This window comes from Tachyglossus aculeatus, chromosome 17 (genome assembly GCF_015852505.1).
Source record: "Tachyglossus aculeatus isolate mTacAcu1 chromosome 17, mTacAcu1.pri, whole genome shotgun sequence".
Lineage (NCBI taxonomy): Eukaryota > Metazoa > Chordata > Mammalia > Monotremata > Tachyglossidae > Tachyglossus > Tachyglossus aculeatus.
Window position 1 is genome coordinate 45,601,498 of NC_052082.1, and position 13,041 is coordinate 45,614,538.

At 42.9% G+C, this 13,041-nt stretch overlaps 1 protein-coding gene across 1 annotated transcript in view; it reads right to left on the minus strand.

Annotated features, from left to right (window-relative positions):
- Positions 1-10,475: 10,475 nt before the first annotated feature.
- Positions 10,476-13,041, minus strand: part of DHX40 (DEAH-box helicase 40) — a 47,144-nt gene continuing 44,578 nt past the window's right edge. Inside the window, exon 19 of the mRNA XM_038759592.1 lies at positions 10,476-11,794. Coding sequence (XP_038615520.1) covers positions 11,784-11,794 — 11 coding nt within the window. The 3' untranslated portion in view covers positions 10,476-11,783. The remainder of the gene's footprint in view (positions 11,795-13,041) is intronic.

Genomic DNA, 13,041 nt, shown 5'->3' on the forward strand with positions numbered 1-13,041 from the left:
AGACAGTCCCTACCCAACAGTGGGCTCACAGTCTAAAAGGGGGGAGACAGAGAACAAAACCAAACATACTAACAAAATAAAATAGATATGTACAAGTAAAATAAATAAATAAATAAATAGAGTAATAAATATGTACTAACATATATACAGGTGCTGTGGGGAAGGGAAGGAGGTAAGATGAGGGGGATGGAGAGGGGGATGAGGGGGAGAGGAAGGTAGGGGCTCAGTCTGGGAAGGCCTCCTGGAGGAGGTGAGCTCTCAGCAGGGCCTTGAAGGGAAAGGTCCTTTTAATAACACTACTACTAATAATAATGGCATTTATTATTTGGTGTGGGGGAGACAGGAAAGAGGGAGAATTTTGAAGGGTGCCGGAGGGGTGAATGGGATAGGGTTGGGGGCACATAACAGAAGAGAGGTTTTGCTCTTCACAGTTCACCTGGCAGTACAACACTGACTGAACTGTTCTGAGTTCAAGAGGAGGCTCACCTCCTCCAGGAGGCCTTCCCAGACTGAGCCCCTTCCTTCCTCTCCCCCTCGTCCCCCTCTCCATCCCCCCATCTTACCTCCTTCCCTTCCCCACAGCACCTGTATATATGGATATATGTTTGTACATATTTATTACTCTATTTTATTTGTACATATCTATTCTATTTCTTTTATTTTGTTAGTATGTTTGGTTTTGTTCTCTGTCTCCCCCTTTTAGACTGTGAGCCCACTGTTGGGTAGGGACTGTCTCTATATGTTGCCAATTTGTACTTCCCAAGCGCTTAGTACAGGGCTCTGCACATAGTAAGCGCTCAATAAATACGATTGATGATGATGATGATTTATTAAGTGCTTATTATGTGCAAGGTGATCAGGTTGTCCCATGGGGGTGCTCACAGTCTTAATCCCCATTTGACAGGTGAGGTAACTGAGGCCCAGAGAAATTAGGTGATTTGCCCAATGTCTCACAGCTGACAAGTGGCAGAGCTGGGATTTGAACCCATGACCTCTGACTCCAAAGCCCGTGCTCTTTCCACTAATAATAATAATGATGATGGCATTTATTAAGCGCTTACTATGTGCAAAGCACTGTTTTAAGCGCTGGGGGGATACAAGTTGATGAGGTGGTCCCACGAGGGGCTCACAGTCTTCATCCCCATTTTACACATGAGGGAACTGAGGCACAGAGAAGTGAAGTGACTTGCCCAAAGTCACACAGCTGACAAGTGGCAGAGCTGGGATTTGAACCCATGACCTCTGACTCCAAAGCCCGTGCTCTTTCCACTAATAATAATAATAGTGATGGCATTTATTAAGCGCTTACTATGTGCAAAGCACTGTTCTAAGTGCTGGGGGGATACAAGTTGATGAGGTGGTCCCATGTGGGGTCACAGTCGTCATCCCCATTTTACAGATGAGATAACTGAGGCACAGATTAGTTAAAATGACAAAGCCACACAGCTGACAAGCAGCAGATTTGGATACGCCAAGCACTGTTCCAAGCATTGGGGGAGATGCAAGGTCATCTGGTTGTCCCATGCGGGGTCACAGTCTTCATCCCCATTATACAGATGAGATTACTGAGGCACAGATTAGTTGAAATGACAAAGCCACACAGCTGACAAGCAGCAGATTTGGATACGCCAAGCACTGTTCTAAGCACTGGGGGAGATACAAGGTCATCAGGTTGTCCCACATGGGGTCACAGTCTTCATCCCCATTTTACAGAGGAGATAACTGAGGCACAGAGAAGTTTACATGATAAAGACACCCAGCTGACAAGCGGCAGAGTCAGATATGCCAAGCACTGTTCTAAGCACTGGGGGAGATACAAGGTCATCAGGTTGTCCCATGTGGGGTCACAGTCTTCATCCCCATTTTACAGAGGAAATAACTGAGGCACAGATTAGTTAAAATGACAGCCACACAGCTGACAATAATAATAATAATGACGATGGCATTTATTAAGCGCTTACTATGTGCAAAGCACTGTACTAAGCGCTGGGGAGGTTACAAGGTGATCAGGTTGCCCCATGGGGGGGCTCACAGTCTTAATCCCTATTTTACAGATGAGGTAACTGAGGCCCAGAGAAGTGAAGTGACTTGCCCAAAGTCACACAGCTGACGGAGCTGGGATTTGAACCCATGACCTCTGACTCCAAAGCCCGAGCTCTTTCCACTGCACCACGCTGCAGCGGAGTCAGATACACCAAGCACTGTTCTAAGCACTGGGGGAGATACAGGATCATCAGGTTGTCCCACGTGGGGGGTCACAGTCTTCATCCCCATTTTACAGATGCGATAACTGAGGCACAGATTAGTTAAAATGACAAAGTCACACAGCTGAGAAGCGGTAGAGTCGGATAAAGCAAGACAAAGTCACACAGCTGACAGACGTCAGAGTGGGATAAGCCAAGCACTGTTCTAAGCACTGGGGGAGATACAGGGTCATCAGGTTGTCTCACGTGGGGCTCACAGTCTTCATCCCCATTTTACAGAGGAGATTACTGAGGCACGGAGAAGTTAACATGACAAAGTCACACAGCTGACAAGTGGCAGAGTTGGGATTAGACAGTCTTTTAGACTGTGAGCCCACTGTTGGGTAGGGACTGCCTCTATATGTTGCCAATTTGTACTTCCCAAGCGCTTAGTACAGTGCTCTGCACATAGCAAGCGCTCAATAAATACGATTGATGATTAGAATCCACAACCTCTGACTCCCAAGCCCAGGCTTTTTCCATTAAGCCACGCTGCTTCTCACTTTCACTATTGGGAAACCTGAGGAGGAAAAAGGGGTATCTTCCTTTTGCTATTGGGGATCCCAGGGTGCAGGGAAAGGCGGAGACAACCGGAATTCCCTCCAAAATTAAGAAAATAGAGGAGAATTTAAGCACTTTGTTGTAAGCACCCAAGCCCCATTGCACTTATATCCATATCCCTGAACGCTGCTGCTTCACCTATATCATTTTATTTTAATGTCTGTCTCCCCAAAAGAATGTAAGCTCCTTGAGAGCAGGGATCGTGTCGGTAGAGCATGTTGAATTAGCCCAGGAGTTTAGTACAGAGCTCTGCATACAGTAAGCACTCAACGAGTACTATCGCAGGAGTTTAGTACAGAGCTCGGTAGACAGTAAGTGCTCAAACAAAACAATATCGTCCCCCTCTCCATCCCCCCCATCTTACCTCCTTCCCTTCCCCACAGCACCTGTATATATGTATATATGTTTGTACATATTTATTACTCTATTTATTTATTTTACTTGTACATGTCTATTCTATTTATTTTATTTTGTTAGTATGTTCGGTTTTGTCTCCCCCTTTTAGACTGTGAGCCCACTGTTGGGTAGGGACTGTCCCTATATGTTGCCAATTTGTACTTCCCAAGCACTTAGTACAGTGCTCTGCACACAGTAAGCGCTCAATAAATACGACTGATGATGATGATGAATACTATTTATTAATTTGTCATTCAACTACGGAAACAGGTGCCTCAGCAATTGAGGAAAGTGGTGTTAACACTGGAAAGAATTAGGAAGGTTATGTTATCCACCTAGTCAAACCATTCCAGAGGAAAAACTTAATGGTTCTTTGTAGAGGGTGGTACAAAATGGGATGAATTCTGGATATCCCTTCCAGCAAGAGGTTCTGGGAATGCTGCTTTTGACTTCCTGGGTATTTAGCAATGAGACCCTGTTCTACTGGTCTATATTCCAAACAGGAATCATGGAAGATGGAAGTGATACCTAAAGAGAAGCTTCCCAGGAGATCTTGTGAGGGTAAAGGGGAGAAAAAGAAGCAGAAGAGCCGTTGGGTAGAGTGGATGGGAAAACTGGCTTGGGTCACCTCTCCCTGACTTTACGTTCCTCGAGAGGGAGCAACAGGATTAATGGGATTTGTTTCCAAACTTCCGATGCACCCTTGCTGCTCCTTCCTGACACTATTATCTGTAAGTAATTGATGTTTCAAAAGCGGTGCAGCCTATTAGAAAGAGCGTGGGCCTGGGAGTGGGAGGATCTGGGTTCTAATCCGGATCTTCCACTTGCCTACTGTGTGAACTCAGGCAAGTCATTTGACTTTCCTGGGCCCTAGTTTCCTCATCTGTAAATTGGAGATTTCAGATGTGTTCCCCCTCCTACTTGGCCCATGAACCCCGTGATGTGGGGCGGAGAGTGGATCATCATCATCATCAATCGTATTTATTGAGCGCTTACTGTGTGCAGAGCACTGTACTAAGCGCTTGGGAAGTACAAGTTGGCAACATATAGAGACAGTCCCTACCCAACAGTGGGCTCTAACTACCCTAGTACAGTGCTTGCCCATCCACCTCTGCATCAAACAGAAACTCCTTTCCACAGGAATTAAAGCACTCAATCAGTTTGCCCTCTCCTACCTCACCTCCCTACTTTCCTACTAACACCCTCTCTTTTTATATCCGACACTCTCCCCACCTATAAAGCCTTATTAAGGCACATCTCCTTCAAGAGGCCTTTCCTAAGCCCTCTTTTCCTTTCCTTCCACTCCCTTGTGTCCCCTAAACTTGTTTCCTTTATTCATCCTCCCTCCCAGCCCCACAGCAATTATGTTCGTATCTGTAATTTTCTTGACATTAATGTCTGCCTCCCCCTCTAGACTGTGAGCTAGTTGTAGGGAGGTAATGTATGTTATATATTCTTCTCTACCAAGTGCTTAGTAAAGTGCTCTGCACACAGGAAGCGCTCGGTAAATACGATTGACTGAATCAAGTGTAGATTAGTGTGCCCTATATATAAAATGTACACCTGTACACTATTTATAGCTGTCTGTTTTCAAATAACATGAACAGCAAGGCCTTTGTCATGTGAGCAGATGTAGCTGAAATGTCCTTCTCCCTGAAGGACAGTCCATTCCCCATGTACATGAAAACATTTCCCTTTGCCTCACTATGAATTTGTCTCTTGCAGCAACTGTCGCTATTTTCATATCTGTTTTTTGGTGTCCTGATCTTCCTGAAGTGTCTGCTCAAAGACCAACCCATTTCCTGATTGCCACACACCAGGCTGGCATATTTGCGGATGCCTCCCGAAGGTCTGCTGCTTTGCCCCATCAAACTGTAGCTTTCTTAAGTTTTTTAGAGGGCCATACCCTTGTTCTTTGGTCTGTGTCTGGGAGGGAATGTCACCTCTTGCCCCCACACTCGCCATCCTGCAAGAGCAGGACAGGGCAGGCAGAAACCTGGCGCTGAACCCACACAACCCAAGGCTCCTTCACCAAGATCCCTCTTCTTTCCTGCCAAAGCCAGGGTGAAGACTAGCATGGCCAGTGGTCCAACATTATGCTGGACATTCTGGTTTTCCGCTGAACTGTTCCCTGTCTGGTTGCAGTGCAGTACCAGACCCTTCTTACGCCCAGTTCTTCGATTTGGAGCATGCGCCTTCCTCCCCCATGAGCTTCTGCCATCGCATTCCACAGCCCAGGCTCTGTACTAGACTTCATCCAGAACTGGGAAGGGAATACAAAGACTCTGGAACAATTAGAAGGACCGGGGGCCGCAGAGAAATGAGCTCATTTGGGCCAAATCAACCGGACATTTACAAAACGGCAGCCACGCCAGCGTGTGTGACGTCACTTGTATCTTGGGAGGCCCATTTTGGGAACCGCTTGCCTTTTTCAGCCCTGTCCTGGAGAAGTGGGATATCCTTCGGTTGTGGTAGTTGGACTAGGGATGTCTTTGCTAGGACTATGTTCCTTCCAGAGTAGTGTTTAGCAGCTTTTGTTGTCATTTGTTTTTGCTGTATTTATCCCATTCTTTTGTATCTGATGTATATGTCATCTTCCACTTTTAGGATTCATTCATTCAATCGTATTTACTGTGCACTTACTTTGTGCAGAGCACTGTACTAAGCACTTGGAAAGTGCAAATCAATGTCAGCGACCTTTGGGCCCCTACCTGGGATTTCAAGCATTTTGAAAACACACCACATCCAAGAGGCTTTCCCCACTTAATTTCTAACCTACCAAATTTATATCCTCAAATGCCATTTCAGGACTTGGTGTTAACCAAGGCACTTAAGTACTCCCAACCCTGCTATAGCACTTCTATACTCTATTATTTCCTATCTATAAATTATTTTAATGTGTATCCTCTTCAATCCCACTGTGTAAGCATAACATCTCCAAATTCTATTATACTCTCGAGCACCTAGAACAGTGCACTGAACACAGTAGGTGCTCAATAAATCCTATCAATTGACCATGTCTGACTCGCAATTTTTGTTTTCTCCAGCACTTTACAAAAAGCTCTAACAAATGTAATAAAAAATATTCATAATATGTCTTTCTTCAGCTCACCATACAGCAGCGGCTGTTGGGAATCATGCTATATCATTTGTTCTCCTCAGCATCTCGGCCCTATGAATGTGTACAAAGAGCATCAGGAATGTAATCAATCAATCAATCGTATTTATTGAGCGCTTACTGTGTGCAGAGCACTGTACTAAGCAGAATGTAATGACATTCTGTTGTGAATCAGCTTGGTTCGACTCCCTTAAATGACCTAAAAGGCTTCAGGTACGTCACTCTCGGATGTTGAAGAGACTGTGGGAATCCTTTAGTTTGGTTACTAATTAGGAGAGAACACATTCATGAGTTTTGCCGCCTACAGAAAGTGATAAGAAGCAAAGTTTTAAGTGCAAAAAATATAAGCCACTCAACAAGATAGGAAAGACTAGAGTTCTGGGACCTAAGAACTGATTTTTTTTTTTTTAATGGTTTTTGTTAAACTCTTAGATGTGCCAGACAATGTAGTAAGTTCTGGGATAGATACCAGCTAACCAGTTTGGACACAGTCCACGTCCCACGTGGGGCTCACAGTCTTAATCCCCATTTTATAGATGAGGTAACTGAGGCCCAGAGAAGTGCTCGAGGTTACGCAGCAGATAAGTGGCAGAGCTGGTGTTAGAACCCAGGTCCTTCGGATTCCCAGGCCTATACTCCATCCCGTAGGCCACGTTGCTTCTCCTCTGATGTTAAATCTCCTCAGCTCCTACCCCCATAAAATGCTGGCAAGGTTTGTCACTGGAACATGTATACTCTTTTCCTTTTAACTAAAGGATCCAGTAGAGAGGAAGTTATATAGTAAGCCTTCCAGCAACTCCAGATGCTTGGAAAGCAGCTTAATCTGATTGTCTAAGCATTTGGACTTTGTAGGGCTTGGGTTAGGTGACCCTTTAGATAGTTTAGCCGCACAGTTCTTTATGAGCGACTGTGTAAGTGATTAATCTCCTACATTGCTCTTGTGACTAAACCACCGGCCTGGGCTTTTGGTTCTAGGCACCAATAATTTAATGAGGCAGCTGTATCCTTTCTACTTGCAACTATATTTCAATAAAGCCCCATAGACAAGAGGTCCGTGTTTTTAAACCCTGAAAGTAGTTATACTTATCTAAAGTCACCATCTCTGATTGGTATGCTATTTTCAGGACCGTCAATCCCCCAAACAAGCCTATTTCCCAATAAGGTCAGGAAGAGGCTGGCCACCGCCTTTCTCTTGCGGTGCTTCTCTGAAGCTGCTCATTTTCATGGCTTTGACAAAACGTGGCATCGTCTATTTCGAACTTTTAACTCCTAAGAGCAGCTGGAGCACAGATTAAATCCAGAGGATACACCTGTCCAGTGTGAATAGGAATACCATCTCTCAGCAATTTGAGCTTCATTTTGAACGATTTTAGAGCAGGAGATAAGAACCAGCACTGCAAGTATCTAAGATGAACTTCAGTGAAATCATTACCATGAAGAAAATGATGTCAAAGCTATATGTGAATAAGTTACTTTGACACAAGCTTTGAAACACCATGATTCCTTAATATCATTGGTTTTGAAGGCTAAATCGGGTCTTGTGGTATTTACTGAGCACTTACTGTGTGCAGAGCATGGTACTAAGGTCCTTGCCCTAAGTTGAATGAAGCAGCACTTGACTGATAATTTTCTGGAAATGCAGAGAAGGAAAAAAAACATTTTTAGCTGCTTTAGCAGAGGCCAAAATTTGAAACTAGATATTTGGCGGTTTGTTTTGGAAAGCGGTAAATCCTTTCTGCCTTCCTCTTTTAGTAGTAGTACACAACCACAAACCCACTGCCACATATTAAATGTTGTTGAAAACAGAACACACAGGTGGTTGCACCACACGCCTAGTTTTGTTTGTTTTTTTTTAAATGGTATTTGTTAAATGCCTACTATGTGCCAGGAACAATACTAAGCACTGGGGTAGATACATGCTAATCAGGATGGACACAGTCCAATATCCCACACGGGGCTCCCAGTCTTCATCTCCATTTTACAGATGAGGTTAACTGAGGCACAGAGAAGTTAAGTGACTTGTCCAAGGTCACAGAGCACAAGAGGCGGAGCAAGAATTAGAATCCAGGTTATTCTGACTCCCATGCTCTTTCCACTAGGCCTCGCTGTTTTTTGTTCTCACAAAAAAGTCTGTTTCTAAGAATTTAAAGTGATAACAAGAAAGTCCATGAATAACGTGGCAGTCCAGAGGCAAACCAGGAATCAGGCCAGCACAAAGGGAGCCTGCGGAGGACCAGGAAAGAGCTGAAAAGCTAATCATAAAAGATTTTCTCAAATGCACTCAGTTCTTCTGTAATGCATATTTTTATAAGGCACTTTGAGTAGAACGCCGTAAGAGGATTAGGGAACGCTCTCGACAGCGTGTGTCTTTCTGGTCAGAGTGTGATGCAAAGTTGTGCTCACGCAAAGAGTCAGTAAAGACATAAGCCATAATGTGATACCTCTGTAAAAAGAATATAACCCCAGGTTAAGCAGAAATGAATGTATATGCGCAGGGAACGTGTCTGCTCATTTTGTTGTACTGTACTCTTCCAAGTGCTTTGTACAGTGCTCTGCAAAGAGTAAGTGCTCAATAAGTACAATTGATTACGTGATATAAGCAGGAAGCTTGGAAGCTGGATAGAGAATCAGTAGGGTCATTTCCCAGGCAGAGAAGGCTCAAGGAAATGCACTTAATTAATACCACTGATTGACTGATTATTAAGTTGATGGGGATAGTCTCAAATTATTTGTTACAGCAGATAGGTCAGAGAAGAGTCCGTGTGGCCCAGTGGAAAGAGCATGGCACTTGGAGTCAGAAGATTCAGGTTTAAACTCAGTTTATTTCAGGCTCTCTAAACTGCAGAGTATCACTCTTACTTTAATAAAAGTCTCCATTGCATTTTTTAAACTTTTAGTCCATAGGGCAAGAAAATCTACCTTCGCTATAAGAGACGACTTAGGAAACAGTTTAAAACAGCCTGGGATGCAGTAAAATAACATTATGCGATTATACCTCCGCACAGCCAGTAATTTTTTTAGATAATCATTTCCAAACATTTTCCAACACAACAACAAGAGTCTAATTCAGATTAAGGACTTCACATCTGCAAAATTCTGGGGTAATAATATCTTTTGGTTCTGAACCAGATCTATTGCTAGGAGCTATGGGGTGCCTTGAAACAAAGTAAATTGAATCATTAGAAGGCCTGAGTCAGAGACCATTCGAGAAAACAAAATGTAGTAAATGGGAGCTACTGCCAGGTCCTGTTCAGATATAATCTAATTTTGCATAAGGAAATTAACAACATGCTTTTATTGTAGGATTTATTGAAAACAGTAAGGCAACAGGACTTTAACTTGTACACACAATTCATCAAATGCCTCTTTTTCCGGAGGCGGAGGGGCCAGTTTAAATGGTGCAGACATCAGCCTGGGAGCAAACTATCTCTCTTCAAACCAGAGGCTGTAACCTTGCAAGGCTTTACTCACCTTCTTACTCCTTCTAGCCGGTAAAACAAACCCCTGAAATTTCAAGTAGCAGATTCTGAACCTCAAATAATGACTGCCAAAACCCGACAGTTTTTAAAAAGTGCACATTGCCCTAAACTAAACTGCAACAATCACATCAAATCAATTCCTGAAGTGAGACCCGGGTCCAGTGATTCATATCTGAGTCTGGCTGGCTTTCCATGCTAAAATGTAGTAAAACCCCAAACCAATGTATTTCTAAAGCACATCAAGCACTATTAAAAAGAAAGGCTGTATTTAAAATGTGACTTTTTTTCCTCTCATCGTGAAAAAAATATTTGCCCCTTTGGTAAATCATCTAAATGATGCACATGAGGGGAGGAAAGAGAAGCAACATGGCCTGATAGAAAGAGAATGGGCCTGGGAATCAGGAGACCTGGGTTCTAATTCAGGCTCTTCCCTTTGTCTGCTGTGTGACCTGACCAAGTAACAACTTCTCTATGCCTCAGTTTCCTCATCTGAAAATGGGAATAAAATGCCTGTTCTCTGTTCCCCTTAGGCTGGGAATTCCAGGGGTTACTGGGTCTGATTTGAATATCTTCTATTAGGACTCAATACGTAACATAATTCAGTAAATAACTCTATACAATTTGTGCCACATAATAAGCACAGATATTATTATTATTATTATTATTATTATTGGATGGAGAAGGGAGAGGACGAGGAAGGAAGGAGGGGAGGGGATTAAGCGGAAAGAGGAGAGGAAGGAAATGGGTACACAGGCGATGAATTCCCATACTTCTTCAGCCCCTAAAATGAACCTAATCTGGGAGCTGAAGCACTTGAAGTCTAGATAAGGTTCCCTAAGGTGTCTCCAAACCCTGAAAGCTCTGGAATACTGTGAAGCCACGGGAGGACTTGGAAATTCCTGGAGAGCAACAAATGGCGTATGAGGTGTTTGCTGGCGTGAAGGAGTTTCACAAATTGTTGGGCACCTGTTTAAGTCTCAACTGGGACCATTTGATCACAAAACTACAAATCTCAGATCACACTGAGGAGCCACTGGGCTATAATTAAGTTTAATTTTTAAAATTTCCTTAGTTTTAGTAGAGAGTCAACCAATGGATATCAGCATATTACATCCTATGGCACCTTTCATCTCACTATTCTGTGAAAACACTTCAATAATTATCTTAATATCCTTGAGGAGGATACTGCCATTCCCATTCTCAAGATAGTGGAGTCGCAAACGAGAAAGAAACAGTTCTAGAGCGAGACCTAATTTTTATTTCATATTTCTTGACTCCTAATACTGTTTTCAGTCCCATGGGTCATTCTAAGAAGTAAAAAGTAGAACAGCCTGAGCCATTTACTCCATTTCTTGCCCACTGAATTAGCCATTACACTAAAATGGGAAAAAGAAAAGGGAATGAGTACTGAACAGATGTATCCACCCAGGCTGATTTTACGGATCAACAAGAGAAGGCTTTGGTAGGTGGCTGTAGGTTATGGTCGCAATAACATTACCCTCTCAGATGCTTTTCTCCGAGTTAAAATTCTTCCATTCATTCATAGGATGTGAAAAGCAGAATCTAAAGTACAGATTGTCACAGGGAACAAATGGTTCTGCCATCTGAATGTTGCAGAAAACAAAGACACATTTCCCTGACACTACCAGAAGGTATCCAATAATCTTTTGATTCCTGCATCCCCAAGGGAACTAATGAAGAAATAACCAGTTTCTACTTTCAACCTGCAAGCAGAGTGTTAAAGAAGCTTTAGCTGTGACTGAAACTGAACCTGATACGATCCGAAGCCTTGCCTGGAAGCCTAGTTTTATTCGAAGCCCGCCTTTGCGGATTACCCCTCAGATTAAGCGAGAAATCCAAATAACGCTAAAATGCATGTCCCCTTCATTTTTATTCAGAATCAGTGGAAATTGGAATGCCAAGGAAAACCAACCCCAGTCAGAAATCTCCGGCTTTAAGAAGGTCATACACCACATTGTTAATCAGTCATGCATGGGCTGAAAAACAAAGGCAAATGTTAAATTTCTAACATTAAAAACCAGGGAATCACAGAAGACGAGGGGTCATTTAACAGGATATAGCTCAGATGCTGAGGATGAAATTACACGTGGGGCAGAGAGGGTTGGGCGGGCTATCTTCAAAAGTGGAAGTTTAAATCCTTTAGGAAAGTCCCTAACTACCTATACCACACTGATTTGTCTCCCCCTTTTAGACTGTGAGCCCACTGTTGGGCAGGGACTGTCTCTATATGTTGCCAATTTGTACTTCCCAAGCGCTTAGTACAGTTCTCTGCACACAGTAAGCGCTCAATAAATACGATTGATGATGATTTATGACACCGATGAAGCGCCTTTCTGAGGGCAGTTGAGAAGATTGGATCAAAAAATCAACTTGTTAAAGTACTGATATAGCAGAAAAGATAATTCTACCTTAACAAGTAGAAAATCCCCTAACTGATTAAGTTTTTTCTCTCTCAATTCCTACTACTTAAAACATTCAGCCTTAACCTGTCATACACTTAGGTTTCAGTCTCGGCAAACTGTCAACCAAATCTTAGTCCTGAGCCACTTTTTTCATAGCCGCACCAAGGAAGAATTTAGTTTTCATTTTAGTTTTCCTAGGTCACGCTGTAATGTTCACACCGATTTGAAAAGCCCCATTTACAAAATGCACTGCCAGTTAAAGCTGGCAAACTGGTAGCAAGAAAGAAACCTCACTTCCTGACACTCGTTTAAGGTTCACACCTCGCTGCTTCCAAGTGTGTTTGGTTTTGTTCTCTGTCTCCCCCTTTTAGACTGTGAGCCCACTGTTGGGTAGGGACCGTCTCTATATGTTGCCAATTTGTACTTCCCAAGCGCTTAGTACAGTGCTCTGCACATAGTAAGTGCTCAATAAATATGATTGATGATGATGATGATTACTCTATTTATTTACTTATTTTACTTGTACATATCTATTCTATTTATTTTATTTTGTTAGTATGTTTGGTTTTGTCTCCCCCTTTTAGACTGTGAGCCCACTGTTGGGTAGGGACTGTCTCTATATGTTGCGAATTTGTACTTCCCAAGCGCTTAGTCCAGTGCTCTGCACATAGTAAGCGCTCAGTAAATACGATTGATGATGATGATGATTACTCTATTTATTTACTTACTTTACTTGTACATATCTATTCTATTTATTTTATTGTGTTAGTATGTTTGGTTTGTTCTCTGTCACCCCCTTTTAGACTGTGAGCCCACTGTTG